Here is a 24,182-nt window from a genome sequence, read left to right on the forward strand (position 1 = left end):
TAGGTTGATCTTAGATTAGGATAAATGATCAGCACAGCATTGTGGGCTGAAGGGCCTGTACTGTGCTGTTCTATGTTCTATATTTAGCATATTATTACATTCAAACATATTAAAGTGCCTTGCACAATCAACTGCTTTAGCAATAATGGCATTCCACAAACCTCAACAAAAATGAATCATCAGTTTGTCTTTTTGGTTGTGGCAGGAGTGTTTGCCAGGATGCATGCAACCCACTGCTCCTTCTCCCATTGTGGGATGGTTCCTTCAGCATTCATGCAAATCCATGAAACCAACTTCTCAAATGAAGCTTTCGCTCGGCACTGAGCTGGATCATCAGTCTAGATTATTGCCTCAAACACGAGCACTGGCCTTGGAACACACAACCCCTTACCCCAAAGCTTTCCCCTGGAGAAGCATATCGCCTTGCATTAATCGTATTTTTGTTCTTAACAAGCATAGCTGTTTTGACTTTCCGCCATAGTGAAGGGTGTGCAGATCCCATGCTCACATGGACCTTTACCTGAGAAGGACGCCATCTTTGAATCTCAGTTACGTCAGAAATGGGAGAGGGCTTGGCACATTTTGAGTGGGAGGATTCATTCCCTCACCATGCCTTTGCTCCACGTGTCCAAGGGATGGTTTTGGCTACATTCACAGAAGAGCAGGAGAAAAATGCATGTCTGTTCTAAATAATGCTGCGGTTGCTACCCCATCAGCTTCTGGTATCATCCCAAGAATAAAGCCTGGAATTTCTGATCAATATTTTCACAGCACCTTTTGTACAGGTGAGGGAAACCGTTCACAGTACTTCATCTTTCCACAGAAACCAATGCCTCCCACTCACATCACTCTTAAATAGCTGCAGAACTTTCGTCTCCTTTTCCTACCTGGTATTGGTCGCTCTGTGTGTGTGAAAGATCACTTCCTGACATCAGTCCCGAGCTTGTCTTTCACCAGTTTGTACCTGTGTGCCATTGTCTTGCAATTATTTGATTTGAAACCCTGCTCACAATGAAGCTTTCCCATTCCATTTGATATCTTATAAACCTCTCAATGGTTCTCTCACGGCCACCTCCTTTGAAAACTGAGGTGTTTCCCCCAACATGTTCCTCACTACTGAGTTCTCTGGCACTCGGCCCTTCCTTGCACCATTCCTGGTGCTTGGGTGCTTCCTTGGTACCTTGCTGCTGGACCGCCTTTTCCAGTGTGATCCCCCCATGTCTCCATTCCCTCGAGTAGGGATAGACCAGATATCGGCACTGGTTTTAGGAGCAAGATATCCAGTGTGTTCAGTCACAGCTACCACTATGTAAATTGTTGTTGACCATGGATGGAATGGAGATGCAACTTAGACTGGTTGTCCATGGATGGAATGGAGATGCAACTTAGACTGGTTGACCATGGACGGAATGGAAATGTGACTTAGACTGGGTGACCATGGATAGAATGGAGATGCGACTTAGACTGGTTGAGTTGTTCCAAGACCAAGGGTCAACATTCCCTTTTCAAGTCTTAGAATTCCCTTTCCTCTTGATGCTTCAACTGCCTCAAGCTCTTAGATGTATGGATATCTCTGATAGTCTTGAGCTCTAGTTCATAAAGTACACATGCAGCTAGGGAGAATGTTCATATTGTTAGCATCTTAGAAACGTGATAGATAGCTGTGTATAATTATGAGCTGAAACTTAGAAGGAAGAAGGTAGACATATAACAAGGTAGTGTTACGGACGCCTGGTCAGTTCTCAACAGTGGCTAAGAGACTGAACCAGAACAAGACCTATTTTAAGTTTTGCGGTGGTGCGGAAAGATCGATTCGTTCCAGGAGTGATAATGTAAGAAATAGGGCTTGGTTATTTTTATAAACAAGCTTTATTAAAAGAAATTAAAACCATATTTAAACTTTTAAACTTCAACTCTGAAACTAACAAATTACATGTCATTTCTTAACCTTAGCACACTAGTTACCATTAAACAGCACTTTAACATAACATGCAGTTCTTATGCCACTTGCACAGGCAGACAAAGGCATTACTTGCATTTATGAAGCATTTTTCTTCTGTTAGGGATATTCATTCAGAAATCTTCCAAAGCCTGCTTCGTGGCAACTTTCGTGACCTCTCACGGTCGATTTCCAAAGCCTTCCCCTGTTCCTGTTCGAAACAGGATTCTTTCTCTCTCTCTCTCTCTCAGCTCCACCCAGCCCTCAACGAAAGGTTTTTTGCTGGGGTTTCCAGACTTGAAGCCATTATTGTTATCTAGGCTGTTTGATTGCCCACTCCCATTTATATAAAAGAACTGAGCCATGCTATTGATATGCAACTAACCTATCATTGACGGACAAAGAGGACATCAGACTCGATAATGAGCTAATAGTTGGTCAGACAGGAATATCCCAAAATACAATGGATCTGGAGGCATCCTGTGTATTCCCACTAACGAGTTTAAGTCTGACTGGGACAATGTAACTCGGCCAGGTGTGAACGTATCCCTCTGACTCCATGCTAGCAGTATTTTCCCTCAGTTGGTTTAATTCTTAAATTGCCTGCTACATCCGCGATCTCATTTCTCGACCTAATTTCCTAATATCTCCCACGTATAGCAGTAAAGTTCTGATATGGAACCGCTACAGAAAGGGTGTATATAGCAACTGAAGGGGATATGGTTATATTAATATAGATAGCGTTGAATATTATTGAGGTCAGTCAATGATTAATTGTTAACAATAATAGACTCACAGCACAATATGATCAGGATAGGGAACGTTGGCCAAATTATTATGCACTGAACCTTGGGATTTAACAGCCCGGATGCTGAAAGGATGGATTTGGGAAAATCAAAAGATAAGGTGACCGACAAACAAATGAATTGAGACATTTATTTATTCATACAGAGTGTCAGGCAAGCTACTTGAGCAGATGCTGTGCTGGATTTTGAGATTAGCAATTGATCGGAATTGTTATTAATATGGACATTTCAGCTTGGTTCAGTGGTCGCCTCTTGCCACATGAGTCAGCAAGCTGTGGATCCAAACGCCACCCCAGGAAATGTGCGCATGCACTTCGGCTAAGACATCATTATGTCACCGAGGGAGCGTTGCACGGTCAGAATGAGACATTAAACCGAGGCCAGGTAAGCATGCCCCTGTGGATACAGGTGATCCCGTGGTACAATTCAAAATTACTCTGGTGTCCCACCCAATGTCTATCCCTCACCCTACACCACGGAAACCGATTAATCGGCATTTTATTCGATTCGCTTTCTGTGCAACTTTGTCGTGCTTGTTTTGCTTACAGAACAACTGAGGCTTTACATCAATACAAAATCCTTTTATTTCTTTCTGATGTGAAGTGTGAGATGGTGGAGTAGTGTGGTATAGTCACTTGACTAGCACTCCAGAGGCCCAAGCTAATCTTCTGGGAACAGGGGTTCAAATCCCACCACCACCAGGTGGATTTTAAAACTTAGCGGCGGGGTCAATAACCAGGGGGCTTGGATTTGAGGTTTAGAGGTGTTTTGAGGAAAAACCTTTTCGCCCAGAGGATGGTGAGACTCTGGAACCCGCTGCCTGAAAGGGTGTTAGAGGCGGGAACTCTCACCGCATTTAAGAAGCATTTACATGAGCACTTGAAATGCCATACAAGACAAGGCTACGTACGGGTCAAGTGCTGGAAAATGAGACGAGAGTATGTAGCCGCTTGATGGCCGGCACGGACGCGGTGGGCCGAAGAGACTCTTTCCGCGCTGAACCGACTCTCTGACCTTCCATGACATCTGGATTGTTGTACGTTTGGACCCCCTATGTTATCCCGACATTAGCAGAACAGATTTCAAAGGTATGAGGGGAGCATTAAGGAAAATGAATTTAATTTTAAGACATAAACATTCCATTGTAAGGTTATTGTATAGGGTAAGAATAGAAAGTATAATCAGTCAGAGAAGCACAGCAGGATGTGGAGTGCGCGCAAGTTAATAAGCGGGTTAGAAGCAACCTAAAAAAGTAGGAATAGTTTCAAATATAAGGAAACAAAAATTAGAGAAGATTGAATTCACAGAAAAGGCAACTAAAAATAGCTAAAGAAGCTATTAGCAAACGTCAGCAAGAAATAGACCTGTCACAGAGGGCATGAAGAGGGCACGAGAAGAGTTTTGTAACTGCTGATGAATCTCCATGGTGTTCCATATCGTCAGTGACTGTGAAATTATTGTGTACGACAGCCATTTACAAATTCCGGGTCACGACCCACGGTTGGGTCACGGGCGGGTGTGGAGAGGGTCATGGAGTGATCGGTCGCAACGTTCCCGATCGCGGGTAGAAGTGCCCATCGGCCGCAACCGGCTTTGAAAAATGCCGGCCGCGACAGACCTTCAAGAATGCCGGCTGTCCCGCGCATGCCTGCCCCCTCAGCTGGGTGTAGCAGTGCGCAGGCACGGAGCCCAGTGGGGCGGGCCACCTCCTCCTGACGTCAGCGCACTGTCCCAGGACCAGATTTTTTTTTTTTTTTAATCGATGGGCGTCCTCCCGCCAGAAGTGGTAGCAGAGAGCAGGTCTCGCACCCCTGTATACTGAACGCCACGCTCTCTGACCCTAAAATCACAAACAGTTTCCTAAATTTTGTAGCTCCCGGCAAGCAAGCAACAGGACTGTGTGAAGAAAAGAAGTTGGATAATTTGGATAATGTAATAAAGGAAAAGAGGGCCAGAGACACAAACAGGCCAGGATCTCGCAATTAAACCTGCTGGAGAGAGCTTCTCAGGAGAATCCACAGCAGGGCAAAAGCAGTGCTGGTGTGAGCTATATCCAGAGCTCCAGGGTCTCTGGTGAACAAACAATTAAGAAGAAACTGAAATCAGGAACAAAGCAGTAAAAAGGTGATTTCTTGAGGTACAGCATTGTTAATTTTGCCAATGCAAATCAGGATGCAAAGCCCATGAGTGTTATATGCAGGGAAGCACTGGCAAATGAAAGTTTAAAACCGTCAAAGCTTCAAAGGCATTTGAAGACTGCGCATGGCGAGTTCGAGGACAAACCTCTTGACATTTTTCAAAGGGTGCAACAGGAACTTAAATCAGCAGCTGAAGTCCTGAGCAGAAATGTAACATTGGATGACAAAGCAAGTGAGATCGTGAGGAGCAAGCAGGCTCACCCGTCGTATTAGAGGTAAGCAATAATGGTGTGTCGCGAAGGTCGGCCAGCATGGGTCGTGAAGGTCAACATGGGTCCCGAAGGTCAGCAGCTTGGTAAAAGTGGGTCCTGGGCAAAAAGCTTGAAAAATAGTAGTGAGTGAATTGGGGAAAGAGTTCAGAAATCTGTCCCATAATACCACCTAGTGGCCATGGCTTATAACTATTTGCATAACAAATTGAATGTGAAATGTGTCATAATATGCACCCATGCACATCATGAGGTAAAAACAGGCAGTGAAAGACACCCAGGTTAGCCAATCAACATACAGGACAGAACACAACCAATCACCAAACAGAACACCAGAGGGGGGCTTCCAACTATAAAACACACGAGGCATCAGCACTCCACTTCTTTCCACTGGTGACAATTGTAGTGACAGTCAGGGTGTATATATCAGTCAGCACCTTCTACACGTGGATCAGAGCTAGCCTGGTCTAGTAAGTTAGAGTTAGTACACTTAGAGTAGTGGAGTGTATACCCACAGCCAGCTGTGTGCATTGTTACAGAAGTTCAATAAATCGTATTGAACCAACGCCTACGTTTGGTGTCTGCTTTACCGTTCAGCTGCATCCTGTTGCAGTCCGTGTTACCCCGGGGTGAATAACACGACATGATACCAGGAGTCTACTTCATCTAAGTAATTTACCTTGAATAATTCAGTGACGACCAGCAAGTGCCTTCCAGCGGCATGGAGACGATCGAGGCCCCTCCACAGCTCCGGATCTTCGGAAATCTCGGCGCCAACTGGCGGGTCTTCAAGCAGGAATTCAGTCACATTGAGGCCTCGGGCCTCGAGGATGCGTCCGATGCCAGAAAAATCGCGCTGCTCCTATCGACTGTGGGGGACCAAGCCATCTCCAAATCTTCAATTCGCTCACTTTTGCCGACGGCAAGGACAAAACCAAGTTCCAGATCGTGTTAGCCAAATTCGACAGTCACTGAAGTCGAAACGAACGAGAGCTTTGAGCGCTACGTCTTCCAGCGATGCCTTCAGGGTAAGGATGAACCTTTCCAATCCTTTCTAACTCATCTCCACATATTAACGCAGTCCTGCAACTACGGTGACACCGCTGATTCCCTCATCAGGGATCAGATCGTGTTCGTGGTCCACTCCGACGCCCTGCGGGAGCAGCTCCTAAAAATAAAAAACATGATCCTGCCAGTAGCCATCGAGATGTGTAAAGTGCATGAAGAGGCGAAAAGTCGCTACTCCAGCCTTAAATCAGCAGAACAGGACCAACCCACGAGGCAGAGAGCGTACAGGCTATCGCACGAATGCGACGCCTTAGCATCGATGAAGGCGGCCATTTCGAGCGTTTTTCCCGGGATCCCACGCATGCGCACCACGGATGGGAGAACGAAGCGACCGAAGATCACACTGCGCAGGTGCGAGTGGCGGCTGACCGCACTGCGCATGTGCGACGACGCATGGAGCGTTACAACGTCAACGTCATGACGTGCCCCAACTGCAGCACCGCCCACTTAAAGCAGCAATGCCCTGCAAGAGGCAGGCGATGTTTAAATTGCAGGAAGCCTGGCCATTATGCAGCCTTGTGCAGGTCTGCACCTCCGATCGTGGGCCAGCGATCCCAGTTCCAACACAAACGAGTTCGAAGTGTGCAGCAAGAGCTGCTGGATTCGGAACCTGGTGACACCACGGATCCAGAGGACGACTGCCTGGAGTCCCCATATCGTGTGGGCATCATTACCACGTATGACAAGGCCTCCTCAAATTCAGCAACACGCCTACCCTTCCTCAACGTGGATTCTGCGGACGAATGGCGTGCTGTCGTACAAGTCAACCATTGCAGCATCCGGTTCAAGCTGGACCTCAATCTCATATCTCAAGCAGATCTTGCTCGCATCCAAAGGCAGCCAAAAATTCTTCCGCCGGCCTGCCAACTGCTTGATTATATTGGCAATGCCATTACTGCGTTAGGGTCTTATCACCTGCATGTCTCCAACAAGGCCATCAAAGCCACACTGCGATTCGAAATCGTCAAGCCTGACAAGGCTTCCCTGCTTGGTGCCCATGCATGCAAGCTACTCAATCGCGTCCAGCGCGTACATGCCATGTCCTCTGCCAATGTGAATCTTCAGGCTGACATTGACGAAATCCTGTCACAATGCCCGGATGTGTTCAGTGGGATGGGCACGCTGCCGTACCGCTACAAAATCTTACTCAGGCCTGATGCAACGCCTGTGATCCATGCACCACGCCGGGTGCCGGCTCCTCTGAAGGACCGTTTAAAGGCGCAGGACTCCCAAGACCAGGGTATAATCTCTAAAGTGACGGAACTGACTGACTGGGTCAGGTCGATAGTCTGTGTGAAGAAGCCCTCTGGAGGACTGCCCATATGTATGGATCCCAAGAATCTTAACTGAAACATAATGCAGGAACACTACCCGATCCCGAAGCGGGAGGAGCTAACCAGTGAGAAGACACGTGCCAAATTCTTCACGAAGCTAGATGCATCGCGTGGCTTCTGGCAGATACAACTAGACGAGTCCAGCAGGAAGCTCTGCACGTTTAATACACCTTTCGGAAGGTACTGTTACAACCGCATGCTGTTTGGTATTGTTTCAGCCTCTGAAATCTTTCACAGGATCATGGAACGGGTGCTGGAGGGCATTGAGGGTGTGCGGGTTTATGTTGATGACATCATTATATGGTCCACGACCCCAGAGGGACACATATCTCGTCTCCAACAAATCTTTAGACGCATACATGCCAACAGCCTCAAGTTGAACAAGGCCAAATGCTCCTTTGGCATGTCATCAATCACGTTTTTGGGTGATCAATAATCCCAGCAGGGCGTGCAACCGGACTCGGACAAAGTCAAGGCCATCAACACCATGAAGACCCCGAAGACAAAAAGACGGTACTCCGCTTCCTGGGTATGGTTAACGTCTTGGGAAAGTTCATTCCCAACCTCGCATCACACAACCCGGCTCTCAGGCATCTGGTGAAGAAGTCCATTGTCTTTCAGTGGCTACCCACACATCAAGCAGAGTGGCACGAGTTAAAGGCAAAGCTCACCACTGCTCCGGTACTAGCGTTCTTTGACCCAGAGCGGGAGACAAAAATCTCCACGGACGCCAGCCAGGACGGCACTGGTGCGGGGCTCTTCCAGAAGGATGACTCCTCGTCCTGGGCTCCAGTGGCCTATGCGTCCAGGGCCATGACTCTCACTGAGCAGAGGTATGCTCAGATAGAGAAAGAGTGCGTGGGCCTCCTCACCGGTATTGTAAAGTTCCATGATTACGTCTACGGTCTACCACCCTTCACAGTAGAGACTGACCACAGACCGCTCGTCCATATCATTCACAAGGACTTGAATGACATGACGCCCAGGCTTCAGCGCATTCTCCTTCGACTCCGCAGTTTGGAATTGGTTTACATACCGGGCAAGGAGCTAATCATTGCGGATGCCCTGTCACGCACCATCACCTCGCCCTGTGAACAGGTCGACTTCATCCGCCAAATTGAGGCACAGGTGCAACTGTGTGCCAGCAACCTCACGGCCTCAGACGAACGAGTCGTCAACATTCGAGAAGAGACTGCCAAGGACCCTCTTCTGCAGCGGGTCATACATCACCTTGCAAATGGTTGGCAGAAAGGGCAATGCCCCCAGTTCTTTAATGTCAAGGATGACCTAACAATTGTCATGGGGATCCTCCTCAAGCTGGATCGTATCGTTATTCCTCGCAGCCTCCAGAGCTTAGTGAGGGACACCTCGGTATCGAGAAATGCAGGCGCAGGGCCCGGCAGGCTGTCTATTGGCCTGGCATCAACGAGGACAGATCCAACATGGTCCTCAATTGTGCGACTTGCCAGCGTTTCCAGCCTGCTCAGCCCAAAGAAACACTCCAGCAACACGAGATTGTGACCTCTCCGTGGTCTAATGTGGGAATCAACCTTTGTCACGCCAGTGGGCGTGACTATGTGCTTATAATTGACTACTTCTCGAGTTACCCCGAAGTGGTGAAACTGTCCAACCTCACATCAAGGACTGTCATCAAGGCCTGCAAGGAGACATTTGCCAGGCATGGTATTCCGCTCACTGTCATGAGCGACAACGGTCCCTGCTTCTACAGCCAAGAGTGGTCCAACTTCGCAAAGCTGTATCAGTTCAAGCACATTACCTCGAGCCCGCATTACCCGCAATCTAACGGGAAGGTCGAGAAAGGGTCCATATTGTGATCCAACTGCTCTGCAAGGCTGCGGACTCAGCTTCTGACTTCAACCTTACACTCCTGGCCTACAGGGCAACCCCTCTGTCCACCGGTATGTCTCCGGCACAACTCCTTATGAATCGTGACCTGCGGATGACTGTTCCGGCCATACACTTACCTGACCTGGATCACCTCCCAGTGCTGCAAAAGGTGCAGCAACTCAGGAACCGGCAAAAGCTGACGTACGATGCTCATGCTACTGATTTGCCTGTGCTCTCTCCGGAAGATGCTGTTCGCATCAAGTTGCCTGATGGAGGCTGGTCAGCTCCAGCTGTTGTTGTTCGACAGGCTGCTCCCAGGTCGTTCGTGGTTCACATGGCTGATAGCTCCATTGTCAGGCGCAACAGAAGGGCACTATGCAAACTTGCCTGCCCACCACCGGATCTCACGTTGTGGTATGCCTTTTCGTATGCCTTTTCCGGACACCTCGCTCCACGAGGCCACCAATCTGGCTGCAATCCCGCCTGTCAAGGCGCCGTCGTCCCCACCCCTCAGGTGGTCGACAAGGATCCGACGCCAGCCCCAGAGATTGGACTTACAAATATTTCCTTTGTACATATTGTTCTGTATCTGCACGCTGGACACCTTACATGTACATATGCATTCACTCGCCATTTGCTGTAAATAGTTATATCTGTAAATATGTTGTATATGCTCTAAGCAACCGACAATTTTTTTTTAAAAAGGGGGATGTCATAATATGCATCCATGCACATCATGAGGTAAAAACAGGCAGTGACAGACACCCAGGTTAGCCAATCAACATACAGGACAGAACACAACCAATCACCAGACAGAACACCAGAGGGGGGCTTCCAACTATAAAACACACGAGGCATCAGCACTCCGCCTCTTTCCACTGGTGACAACTGTAGTGACAGGGTGTATATATCAGTCAGTACCTTCTACACGTGGATCAGAGCTAGCCTGGTCTAGTAAGTTAGAGTTAGTACACTTAGAGTAGTAGAGTGTCAACCCACAGCCAGCTGTGTGCATTGTTACAGAAGTTCAATAAATCGTATTGAACCAACGCCTAAGTTTGGTGTATGCTTTACCATTCACCTGCATCCTGTTGCAGTCCGTGTTACCCCAGGGTGAATAATACAACAAAATGTGAGCATGGTAATCTAAAATGGTAGATTAAAGGAAAAGCATGGCCAAAAATCGTGGACTGGAAGTGCGCGCACACTATTCAAGATTCTTATTGCCGTTCCTCCATCGATGCTGCACAGAGAGCACCTGATGTTAACCTTGCTTTTGCCCGCGATCAACCCATATTATTTTTCTTAAAAGCTTCACAAACTGTACTACTGCAAGAATCTCCTCTACTGGCCCCTGCAAAGCTGGCGGAAGACTTTTATTCCTCGTCTTGGTGGTCCTGAGGATGATCTTGGCTGCTGACTTCAGGATGCTGGCGACTGAGGGAGACGTCTGCCGTACCGAGGCTGCTGCCGGGCCAGACTGGACCGGCACTATCGACCGAATCATGCGGGTACTGATTTGAGAGAGTGGTGAGGGAACAGACACACTAACATTCTGATAGAGGGCAACACTTGCCATTCCTCTCACATCACTGCCACGTGCTTGGGGCTGCTGAGGTTCATTTATCAGCACGGAAGTAGGCCATGTCGCTTTTTGCCCGCACTTTCAAAGGGCTTAACTAACTAATCAGATGCCCCTCCTCTTTCCGTGTAGCCCTGAAAATCTCCCCTTTCAGGCATTCACCCAAGCCCCTTTCAGAAGTAAATATTGAATCTGTTTCCATGAACCTTTTGGGTAGTGCATCCCACTGATCTCTGGGAGAGCAAACTTGCGACGGAGACTGAGGGGAGGCATCGTGGAGGTCTTTGAAATAACCAGAGAGAGATGACATTGAACTTTAATTTAGTCAAGCGTGTAAGACTAAAGATGCAAGTGTAAAGCTCACAAGGCTCGAATAGATGCAGCACGGTAGCATTGTGGATAGCACAATTGCTTCACAGCTCCAGGGTCCCAGGTTCGATTCCTGGCTTGGGTCACTGTCTGTGCGGAGTCTGCACGTTCTCCCCGTGTCTGCCTGGGTTTCCTCCGGGTGCTCCGGTTTCCTCCCACAGTCCAAAGATGTGCAGGTTAGATGGATTGGCCATGCTAAATTGCCCTCAGTGTTCAAAGTTGCCCTTAGTGTTGGGTGAGGTTACTGGGTTATAGGGATAGGGTGGAGGTGTGGGCTTGGGTAGGGTGCTCTTTCAAAGAGCCGGTGCAGACTCGATGGGCCGAATGGCCTCCTTCTGCACTGTAAATTCTATGAAAATTCTATAAAGCTGCACAAGGTAAATCCAGGCCTGTGCTCACTGGGGACATCTACACTCTGGCACAAGACCTGTGGAACACTCCCTTCCCACCGCTTGCCTTCCGCTGGCAGCCACTGGAGGAACCAAATCTTCATCGCCCACCTTTCAGCCACTTACCCATCTCTACCCGCAATAGGCGCACAGCGAACTGGGAGTTTTCAAATGCAGTCTGGCCCTCCTCAACCTCTCGAGAAGGAATGCCATCCGCTCCTGCAGATTTTCTGGAGGAGATGGGAGATTGAAGTGACGAAGAATGGGTTTGAACAAAAGCGTGAGAATTTGAAATCCAGGACATTGGTAAAATGGGTGAGCAAGGACATGGACACCGAGAGACTGGGACTTGGCAGTAATAGGACATCAACAACACAAGTAATGGAAGTCATTAGTTAGCATTGGAATGGCCAAGGTGTGGATGAGGGTTTCAGCAGCAACTGAGGTGGAGTGGAGGCAGGCAATGTTCTGGAGGAGAAATTTGTGATAGAGAGAATTTGGGGTTTAAAAAAATATATTTTTATTCAGGAAATGTTTAATTTTACAACATGCAGAAAAAACAATCAACTTTGTGCAGCTTTTGTAACAATGCTCCCGCCAACCAATCCCATATTTCCCTCATTTATCCAGCCCCCCCCCCTTATTTGCTGACGACTGCCAGATCCTTGAAGAAGGAAATGAACGGTATACACCTCAAATAGAACCCTCCCCCGGCCCGCTGGTGGCATATTAGATATTTCCCAGGTGCAAAAGCTCCGATAGGTCCCCCAGCCATGCCGTCGCCCTAGGCTGCTCCAATGCTGTCCACCCAAGCAGAACCCATCTCCGGTCTATCAGAGAGATAAAGGCCAGGACATCAGCCAATAGCCTCCTGTAGCCCCGGCTCGTCCGATACCCCTAGGATTGCCACCCATGCGCATGGCTCCACTGTAACCCCTAAAATCTCCGACATAGTCTCAAAGAAGGAAGCCCAGACCTCACCCAACTTAAGGCAAGCCCAGAACATATGCGAGTGATTCACCAGCCCCTTGAGCAATGCTCGAATCTATCCTCCACCCCCGAAAAGAACCCACTTATCCGGGCCCTAGTCATGTGTGCCCAATGTATCACTTTAAACTGAATTAAACACAGTTTTGCGCACAAAGAGGTAGAATCAATCCTAACTAAAACCTCGCTCCACATCCCCCCCGGCCCTCAAAAGCACAACCCAACCCTTCCTCCCATTTTCCCTTTGCTTCCTCCAGCGAAGCCTTTTCATCAACTGCCCATAAATATCAGAAATCCTACCTTCCTGCATCTCATCCAAAGGCACTACCTTATCCATCGGAGAAGGAGATGCTTTAACCTCACTACCCCCTCCCCCTCCCAGATGAGCCCATTCCCGCCAGAATAAATCTATGGTTCCTACAGATCGGCGTCATTAACGACATAGATTCCAGCTTAAAATGCTGTCTAAATTGGTTCCATATTCTCAGAGAAGCTGAGCTCAGAGTACGGCTGCGAACACAACATGCCCACATAAGAAGTCGAGGTCAGCTTGTTAATCCTACCTAAAAATACATCTTAGGCTGGAAAATTGACGGCTCTGAAATGCAAATGCCTTGGAAGGACATTCATTTTAACCGTCCGGACCCTTCCCGCCAATGTTAACAAGAGGATATCCCATCTTTTTAAATCCACCGTCTCCCCCTCTACCAGGTCAGGTTCAACTTGTACAACAAGGCCAAATCATGAGCCACCCGTATCCCCAGGCACCTAAAAGGCATCCTGACCAGTCGAAACGGCAGTCTCCCCAGATCAGCTCCCCTCCCCAAAAGGTTCACCGGAAAAAACTCACTCTTGTCCATGTTCAATCTATATCCTGAAAAGGAACCAAACCTTCATAGCCCCTCCATTATCTTTCTTACATTAGGGAGAGGATTCATAATGTACAACAGTAAATCGTCCCCATAAAGGGACACCCAATGCTCCCTACCACCTCTCTCTCTACCCTTCCAGTCAGTCGACGTTCGAAGTGCGATAGCCAATGGCCCAATCGCGGAAGCAAAAGTAACGGGGAAAGTGGACATCCCTGTCTTGTGCCCCTATGCAACGGAAAGTACCCCAAACTTAATGCATTGTTGCGAACGCTCGCAATGGGGGCCCTAAATAGCAATCTAATCCATGAATGAACCTAGGCCCAAAGCCAAACCGCCCCAGTACCTCAGGTAACCCCACCCCACTCAGTCGAACAGTTTCTCTGCGTCCATGCAGATGATTATTCCGGCTCGACCCCCGACTAGGGCGACAGCACCACATTAAAGAGTCTCCTGATGTTGGCCAACAATTGCCAGCCCTTGAAATTACCCCCGGCAGACATCCTTATCGCATAGTCCGTGGCATTCGTGCCTCCTATGCCCTCCGGCAGCCTGGCCACCCTCAAATTTTGGCGCCTGGAGCGATTCTCTCGGAGCGACGTCAACCTTTGGCCTTCAATGCTTTCTGACCCTCTGCCAACAGCGCCACCTCTGCTTCCAAGGAGGCAATATGGTCATCATGATCCGAGACCGTCTCCACCACCTTCTGGATCGCTGAGCCCTGAATCAGCTCAGTCACCATTGTCAAATCATCTGTGACCACCTGCCTCTGCTTTCAAAACTCCTCCACCAAAAATTCCACCAGCCTCTCAGTTATCCACTGAGAGGACAACGCCAACGCACTGACCTCCGCCATTTCCTCCCCTCCTGCGACACGTGGGCTCTCTGAGTCTGAAGAGGAGCCCTTACTCGGCTTATTCCCCGTGCTGTAGCCTGCAGACATCCTGTGCCAGAGGAGGGCCCCAAACTCCTTCAACGACCCACTTTATAACCTGAACGGCACCCGTTAAACGGGTTAAAAAGGGGCAAAAACTCAATCCCCCAAGCAGGAGCCACCTTATGTGCAACCTCTCACTCCGTGGCAGTCACCGAAAGTTGAGAATTTGGGCTTTTAAACTCCGCTCAGGGTCAAATAAGGCACAGCTTTTGCCACTGTCTGGTTTAGCCTGCATGATTGTCTGGTTGATTTTCATTTGTTCATTGGATGTGGGCGTCACTGGAAAGGCCAGCATTTATTGACCATCCCTTGAGACGGTGTTGGTGAGATACTCGCTGCTGCAGTCCGTATGGCGGAGGTACTGTCTGGGAAGGAGTTCTCACGTGCTTGGGGAACTACCGGCTATCCAGCCACATCGGTTTTGTCTGTTTCCATTTTGACTGTTATCTCTTCCTCCTAGTGGATTATCGAAGTTCCCACCCTCTTGTCCACTGTTCATCTTGTTTGGGCCGCCCACCCGCAGCTGTGGGAACGTCACAGAAACGTCACAGCAGTTTTCCAAGAGAACGCTACTGTACTCAGTCCAAAAGGGGAACTCTGCTGCATTCGCTGATATTAACCTCTTCACAGGGTGTTGATTCAGCAATTCTGAAGAACGGCGAAGTTTTTCCCAGTCAGAACGTTAGGGTGGCGGTGTTCCCATGCAGCGGCTGCCCTTGGCCTGCTAGGTAATGGGTTTGGAAGGTGCTGTCAAAGGGAGTTAGTGCTAGACTCGCAGAGTTTTGAGTCATTGGGGACTGCTGGATGAACAAAGGCGATGACTTTGGCCTTCTCAACATTGGCTTTGTCTGACTGCACGTCGGACAAACAATCTGATAGGATAAAGGCCGGTGGAACCGAGGGAGTGCTGAAGGTGTCGAAGTGGGTGTCACCACCAGTGTGTGAAAAGCTGAACTGACGTCTGCAGAGCTGCAACTGTGCAGCATGTGGATAGATAGATCCTTGAGGGACTTGAGCGGTAAAGCATTAGATCAGGAAAAGAAAACGCTGAAGGAGATACCCCAGCAATAATCTGACAGGCCACAGTGAAACCAGGTGGTTCAGTGTCGAAAAACAGGAGAGGCGTGGGGGTTAAAGTTCAAAGGCTACATAAGGGTCATTGAAGGCACCATGGTTGCAGTCAGGTGAAACTTTTGACTATTTTGGCCATTTCCGGGCAGTAGCAGGGAAGTTAACTGATTAGAGATATTCAGAGATGGAGTTGCAGGAATTATTTGGAAGGTGGCAACTTATAGAATCATAGAATTTGCAGTGCAGCAGGAGGCCATTCGGTCCATTGAGTCTGCACTGGCCCTTGGAAAGAGCAGCCTATTTAAGCCCACACCTCCACCCTATCCCCGTAATCCCACCTAACCTTTTGGACACTAAGGGGCAATTTATCAAGGCCAGTCCACCTAACCTGTTCATCTTTGGACTGTGGGAGGAAACCGGAGCACCCGGAGGAAACCCACGCAGACACGGGGAGAACGTACAAACTTCACACAGACCGCCACCTGAGGTCGGAATCGAACCCGGGTCCCTCGAACTGTGAGGCAGCAGTGCTAACCATTGTGCCACCTGTAGTGTTGGGTGTTCTGATGTACAGATGAACCAACACGGTTGTATTTGGTACAACGCTGTTTTATTTCAACTTGTTATTTACAGCTCTGTCTTGATACTCTGCACGTGGTGACTCCCTGTGTGTGATGTTAATCAGGTCCTGTCCTTGTCCTGGTCTCCAGATCTTACTGCCCACCAGGTGTTGTGTTTCTTCTCTTATACTATCTCTGTCCTTGTCTGTGATTGGCTGTCGTGTTGTGTGTGCTGATTTGTCTGTTGGTGTGTCTATCATGATGTGTGTGTTTGAATATCATGACATCCCCCCTTTTTTACAAAATTATGTGCCTACGTAGTTATAAATACGAATGTGCCGTGAGTGTATCTAAAAGTGTGTGTGCGTGATATTTACAGCAGGTGCATGTGGCGTAACTATATACATAGGGCGATGTCGGGTGTGTCATGCTAACGAGGTTGTACCATAACAAAACAGGAAGACAAAAAACTTTGAAGTGTGGTCCGGTCAAACGATATCTGGAATGATAAAACAGTAACATGTTACAATACAATAGTGTTTCAACTTTAACGTGTGAACAGTCTCATAAGTCCAATCTAGTAGGTGTGCGACGAATTCAGGTTGACCGTCAGGGTGGCAATCCATTCATCGGCCGGATTGATGGTGTTGACCCTGTTCACATCAATGTCTGAAATCCGGAAGGCATCTTGGTCATCTGTGTCATTTGGCTGGATGTCCTGATGTACGGGCTGGACGGTCCTGACGTGTCTGCGAGGTTGTCGGAGATGTGTAGGATCCATCGGTTGAACCGCTCGACAGTAGGCAGCGTAGTGGCCCATCTTGCCACATCGTAGGCATTGTCGGTTTTTAGCAGAACATTGCCCTTTTAAATGTACAGCTCCACAGTTGCCGCACGTCATGACGTCACGGCGTTCGTTACGCCACTGCGCATGCGCAGTTCGGTCTTGCATCGGGCGCGCCTGCGCAGTGCGTCCCTCGATGTTGCCGTTGGTTTTGGCGTGCACGGCCGCCCGTGATAAACAATTGCCTGGATGCGTTCGGCCTCGTGGGCGGCCTGGCTTGCCGATTCGACGGCTAGGGACCCCCTCCGTGCCGATTCGGTCGCCTGAAATTGGGCAAAACGGCTGGTTGCATTTTCATGGAGGACACAAGCTTCCACCGCAGACGCTAAGGTCAGGCCTTTAATTTTAAGAAGCTGCTGACGTAGGCCACTGGAGGCAACGCCAAAAACAATCTGGTCCCGGATCATGGACTCTGAGGTGTTGCCGTAACCGCAGGACTGCGTGAGTATGCGGAGGTGCGTCAGAAAGGGTTGAAAGAGTTCATCCTTACCTTGCAGGCGTTGCTGAAAGATATACCTTTCAAAACTTTCATTCACTTCAACGTTAAAGTGCTGGTCTAGCTTGAGGAGGACCGTGTCATACTTGGATTGGTTCTCGCCTTCCGCGAACACTAGTGAGTTGAATACATCCCTCGCTCGACGCCTTCCTCCCTGCCTGACCGGTACAAACTTATCAAGAACACGCAGTAGCTGATCCTTGAACAAGCTCCACTTATCCAGTGTGCCCAACACTTGCAGCCTACTTCTCCACCTTATCCCCCCCAAGTCACGTCTAATGGCATCATAATTGCCCTTCCCCCAGCTATAACTCTTGCCTTGCGGTGTATACTTATCCCTTTCAATCATTAACGTAAACGTCACCGAATTGTGGTCACTGTCCCCAAAGTGCTCTCCTACCTCCAAATCCAACACCTGGCCTGGTTCATTACCCAAAACCAAATCCAACGTGGCCTCGCCTCTTGTTGGCCTGTCAACATATTGTGTCAGGAAACCCTCCTGCACACACTGTACAAAAAACGACCCATCTAATGTACTCGAACTATATCTTTTCCAGTCAATATTTGGAAAGTTAAAGTCTCCCATAATAACTACCCTGTTACTTTCGCTCTTATCCAGGATCATCCTCGCCATCCTTTCCTCTACATCCCTAGAACTATTTGGAGGCCTATAGAAGACTCCCAACAGGGTGACCTCTCCTTTCATGTTTCTAACCTCAGCCCATACTACCTCGGAAGATGAGTCCCCATCTAGCATCCTCTCCGCCACCGTAATACTGCTCTTGACTAGCAGCGCCACACCTCCCCCTCTTTTGCCTCCTTCTCTGAGCTTACTAAAACACCTAAACCCCGGAACCTGCAGCATCCATTCCTGTCCCTGCTCTATCCATGTCTCCGAAATGGCCACAACATCGAAGTCCCAGCTGCCAGTTCCCTTACCTTATTTCGTATACTCCTGGCATTGAAGTAGACACACTTCAAACCACCTACCTGAACACTGGCCCCCTCCTGCGACGTCAAATCTGTGCTCCTGACCTCTATACTCTCATTCTCCCTTACCCTAAAACTACAATCCAGGTTCCCATGCCCCTGCTGCATTAGTTTAAACCCCCCCCCCCCCCCCAAAGAGCACTAACAAATCTCCCCCCCAGGATATTTATGCCCCTCAGGTTCAGATGTAGACCATCTTGTCTGTAGAGGTCCCACCTTCCCCAGAAAGAGCCCCAGTTATCCAGAAATCTGAATCCCTCCCGCCTGCATCATCCCTGTAGCCACGTGTTTAATTGCTCTCTCTCCCTATTCCTCATCTCACTATCACGTGGCACGGGCAACAACCCAGAGATGATAACTCTGTTTGTTCTAGTTCTGAGCTTCCATCTTAGCTCCCTGAAAGCCTGCCTGACATCCTTGTCCCCTTTCCTACCTATGTCGTTAGTGCCAATGTGGACCACGACTTGGGGCTGCTCCCCCTCCACCCTAAGGACCCGGAAAACACATCAGATATACTCTAATCTGTGTCCTGTGGATTTGTCGGAACAAAGATAGGGTTCATACCCATGAAACCAACCCGGATGGGAGTGGAGTTTTTCTTGAGAAATGTAACTGAGTGGTTGAATAAATTAACAGCTGCAGAAAGGTTGTAACAAATGGAGGACCAGTTGGATGTTTGAGAATGCAATTGTAATTGATTTGGGTAAAATAATCTTTCCTTGGAAAGAATCGCAAGTGGGTTTAGCAGGGGTTAGGATATGGATGGGTGAAACTCTTAAGGAAGTGGATCTTGTCAGTGATTTGAGAGAATGGGGGTATAGGGACTACGGTCAAGGTAAAGGCGAGAGTTTACGTGGAGGGTGGTGAATTCAGGTGAGTAGGCAAGGGGAGCTGAGATGGACAGAGACCAAGGAGGCAGTGCAGAGTGAGGGAGGACAGACGGGTGCAATCCTTGTGAAGAAATTTGGGAGTGGGCATGTTAAAGGAGAGGTGATTGGGTAGCCCCTGTGCTGAGAAGTATAGCAGCTAGATTTCGGTCTTGAGAAACCTTTCAATCAAAGTCAAAATGTCAAAGCAGTCATTCGGTCATGGATTGCGAGGACCATGTTGACAAGTGAACGGGCATTATGAAGGGAAATGTGGGTTAGGAAGGGACTGAGGAGAGCATTAGTGGTGGGTAAGGTATAGGAGAAGGGAAGGAGGTTGCCATGGTTAGAATCCAGTGGACATGCTGATCAGGCACTTGGTAATTGGGGCATTTGGGGTTGCTGTCCATAAGGCGGCAGTAGCAAGCACCTCAATGGGGCCTTCGGAGGATGGTCAAGAGGAAGACCAGAGGCTAACTCCGCTCACTCGAGGGAATTCAAGTCTGGGACAGCAACAGGATAGTCGGCAGAGAAGAGAACTGTAGGGGGTCTGTATTTATGGAAATGGGCACGGTGGCCCAAAAGGGAATAGTGAAAAGCAGAATGGCTTTCATATCTCCCCTATCTTTGAGCAGAGGAAATGGGCGAGAAGTTTCTGAGGGGCCTTCTGAGGAGCAAGGGAATGCAAAGACAGAAAAAGAAAATAAAAGCAATGGGCTTTAGTCAGAATGGCAGCCAAATGCCATTACTGCCTTAATTACGTGGTAAATACAGATTGGCATGCTCCTACTATTAGTTGCAGTCCCTCCTTCCCTCAGGGGAATCCCAGGGCAGGGCGCACTTCCTTTTGTACCTGGGTGTTGTGTATACCCCTAGACGCACCAGAAAGGGATATCGGTGCCTGGGCATTGTTAATTTTGTACAGTACCACAGAACTGTTTAACCCTATTTTTTCCTGATGTTATTAAAGTAAGATTAAAAATTTTGTGCAGACGAGAAAACAGTGAAGTGAAAGCAATGGCCCAATGGATTGGTGTGCAGCAACACCGGCTGGTATAGCAAGAGAATGACACTATTCAATCAACAGGAGGCAACAGAACCAATTCAGGACGGAAACTTAGACTTTAATATTTTAAAAAAGGACAAAGGAACTAAGACAAAAGTAAAAGGCAGGAGACGAATTTTGCTGTTGCAGGGTATCATTTAACTCTTTCACTGTTACTGCCTGTACTGATTAGCAATCTGCTGAGCCATCAGCACAGCCTTGTGAAGTGCGAGACGACAAAAGACCAAGCTTATTCGAGAGAGCCAAACAAAACCTTGCATAATTTATATAGAATTAGCCTGAAGCATGAATATTAACTTTTAATATAAAAGTGCAATAGTTTTTAACCACCCTTTGTGTTGTAACTGGACTTTTACCAAGCTAACACTAGCCCAAAATATGATATTTATGTTGTCGTGCGGAGCAGAAAACGCTGTGACCCAGGGGTAATGTGGCAGATTGGCTCTGTTAATGGATAGCACTGCGACATGAGTCAAGGGTGGTGGACTCGAAGCTCCTCTCCTGGACCTAGGTGTAAAAATCGAGGCTAACTCTGCAGTACTGAGGGAGGAGTGCCACATTGTGCAATGTGCCACCTTTCGAATAAAACCAAAGTCTGCATTACAATCCCCGACCAGACCCCAACAGTGGCTAGAATACCGGAGCGAAACTCCAATATTTCAGTTTATTTGTACGACACTGCAGAAAGAATGATTCACTCCACAAGTGGTTGCACAAAGAAATAGGGATTTGATATTTTTAAGACAAAGCTTTTATTAGGGATACAGTATGAAACGTTTCTAACTTCACACCCGACAAGAACAGTTTACAATTACACCTTAAACACTACTACTCAATTTCCCATTAAACAGCAAGAAAAGAAACATACAGCTCTTAATTTATTATGACAACTGGAAGACTTTAAGAATATTGCATTCTAAGTGTTGCGCAATTTAAGGGTGACAAGCCTGGGGTTAAAGTGCATTTGACTGCAGTGGTCATGTTTTTCTAAAGCATTCTGTTTTCAGGGCCTGGGTATTTTTCGCAGCTGGAAGGTGAAGTTGACAAAGAATGTGTTTTTCAGTCTAGGCTAATGGACTGTGGTTTGACTGGAGAAATCCCTGGGGAGTTTGCAGCCTAGCAATAATTTATTTTTGAGCTTGGGGCGATGAGGCTATTGTTGGGCGGAGTCAAGGGAGGCTGAGAGACATTTTGAAAGCATTAGACAGGCAGTTGGTGGAGAAACTTTGGGGAGAGGAGTTGAATCTGCCTGATGCTGAGTCCATAATTCTCCCACTGATGCTGAAAAGTAACATGCATGCTTGGCCGTCGCACTTCTGAACTCTCGCTGACCGACTTCCCTTCTCTTGCAGAACACGGCGTGTCTGGATGACTTTGAGCGCACAAAAACGCTGGGTACCGGGTCCTTTGGTCGAGTGATGTTGGTGAAGCACAAAGTTACAAAGGAACACTATGCGATGAAGATATTGGACAAACAGAAGGTGAATGGATTTAATTTACCCTGCTTCACCCACTTCTCAGAAAATCCAAGCATCACAGCCAGAGCCCAGTAGCCCAATAAGCTTTGGGAAGTCTCCAGTTGGATGGTCACTAGTCCATGCTAATAATACAAACCTAAATATTCCTGTTAAGTACTCACTACATAGGTGCAGTTCATATCCAGGATACTAAGCTGTGGAGTTTACACTGAAACATTAATCTTTTGTAAATGTCAGGCATTATTAAGGAGTGATATACAAGTTCCTGATAGGCAAATTCTATTGTATAGAAACATGCAGTATGGAATGGGGCCATTGAGCACTGAAATCAGTCACTACACGCCTTGCTTAATGCATCAGGTTAAAGCCACTTGTATACGCAGGTGCGGTATTTTGCGAAGAAGGTTTCTCGACTTTTTCCCGACAGCATCGCCCTCCTCATTGTTAGAATGGCTGCTGTCCATGATGGGGGAGGGCATCTTGGTGATTTACGGGAGGATTTTGGAGGAGGATATGGCGGTGTTGGAGGGGTTTACGGCCAAGTCAGAGAAGGGGATGGCGCTGGAGGACGGGTATTGGCAGGGGTTGCTGCGGAGGGTGAATGCCTCAATCTCGCATGCGAGGCCGGGGTTGATACAGCTAAATGTGGTACACAGAACGCATCTGACAAAGTCGAGGGTGAGCCGGTTTGAGGGGGTAGAGGATATCTGTGAACGGTGTGGGAGGGACCCAGCCAATCATGTGCGTATGTTCTGGTCCTGCCCAAAGTTGGAGAAATTCTGGAGGTCGTTTTTCAGCACCATGTCGACAATCCTGCACCTGGATTTGGAGCCCAGTCCCATGGGGACCATATTTGGGGTGTCGAACTTGCCGGAGCTGCAGACGGGAGCAGGGGGCAGATGTTTTCGCCTTCGCCTCGCTAATCGCTCGCAAGCGGGTGCTGTTGGGGTGGAGGTCAGCCTCTCCGCCCAGTGCCTCAGTGTGACTGGGGGACTTGGTTAAGTTAATTTTGTGGGGGGGGCGAGTGAGGGGTTCCAAAGAGATGGGGGTCTGTTCATATTACACTTTAAAGAGCTGGTTGCCGTCAGCTGCTGAGCGGTGGGTGGGTGGGTGGGGTGTTTGCTCTGAGTGACTGGGGTGTTGAAGGATGTGGGGGGGAGGGGGGGATTTATTTTCTTTTTGTTCTTTTACTTTGTTGTGTTAAAATGTTAAAAATCAAAAAAATATATATTTTTTAAAAAGTCGAGCCAATCCTCAACAACACTTCCTATCTGTCAGAACTGCAAGCTATCAATACAAACACAGGGCTATAGTCTCAGAGCTCAGGTGCTTAAAGATCAAGTGATTCTTATCATTCAACCGTGACCTGCAGCTCATTCACAAGTGTCAAAGTATTGTACAATGTGCGTCATTTGATTGGAGATTTCCATCCAGCTCAATACTGATTGCCCATTGTCATCTTGTATGGCCCGTGTATTAACCAAGATTATTACGCAAACAAAGTGCTCGGCGGCAAAGGCCGTGTCAGTCATGTCCCGCTATTAAGTTGTGTTATTAATGAGGGGACTTGTGTGAAATAGAAGACAATTTTGAATCATAGTGTTTTACAGTGCAAAGAAGTCCTGTGGCCCATCATGTCTCCATCGGCCACCAGGTAACTCTCTATTCTAATCCTGTTTTCCAGCACTAGATCCCTAGCCATGTCTGCTTTGGCCTTTCAAATGCTCATCTAAATGCTGCTTAAACGTTGTGACAGTTTCCACCTCGACCACCCTTTCGGGCAGTGTTCCAGATTCCCACCACCCTCGGGGCGAAAACGTCTTTCCTCAAATCCCCTCGAATTCTCCTGCCCTCTACCTTAAATCTGTGGCCCCTGGTGACTCCCCTATTAAGGGGAAAAGTTCCTTCCTATCTATGCCCCTCATAATTTTGTACACCTCGATCAGGTCTCCCCTCAGCCTTTTCTGCTTGAAGGAAAACAACCCCAGCCTAACCAGCCTCTCTTCATAGCTGAAACGCTCCAGCCCAGGCAACATCCCGGTGAATCTCCTTGACTTGTTGAATACACTGGTTTTCCCCCTCGTGCTGCCCAGAATCATGACTCTTGATCCATCCTCAACTCATCTTACCCCCTACCTCAGAGGCCCCTTGTTCCAAGTTGCTGTGTTAAGCACCCTGACCAACTTCGTATGGTTGTAGAGAAGGTGATAGTTTCTGATCCCACTGCATTCCTTCGCTTGCTGCAAAATAAATCGCCACTGTTGATCGAATGGGCG

At 48.2% G+C, this 24,182-nt stretch overlaps 1 protein-coding gene across 9 annotated transcripts in view; it reads left to right on the top strand.

The window, feature by feature from the left end:
• Positions 1-24,182, top strand: part of LOC140403326 (cAMP-dependent protein kinase catalytic subunit alpha-like) — a 265,539-nt gene that overhangs the window by 198,883 nt on the left and 42,474 nt on the right. For all 9 annotated transcript variants that reach the window (XM_072491191.1, XM_072491198.1, XM_072491193.1 and 6 more), the window contains exon 3: positions 21,781-21,909. In XM_072491191.1, the coding sequence (XP_072347292.1) occupies positions 21,781-21,909 (129 nt within the window). The remainder of the gene's footprint in view (positions 1-21,780; positions 21,910-24,182) is intronic.

Source organism: Scyliorhinus torazame, chromosome 27 (genome assembly GCF_047496885.1).
Source record: "Scyliorhinus torazame isolate Kashiwa2021f chromosome 27, sScyTor2.1, whole genome shotgun sequence".
Lineage (NCBI taxonomy): Eukaryota > Metazoa > Chordata > Chondrichthyes > Carcharhiniformes > Scyliorhinidae > Scyliorhinus > Scyliorhinus torazame.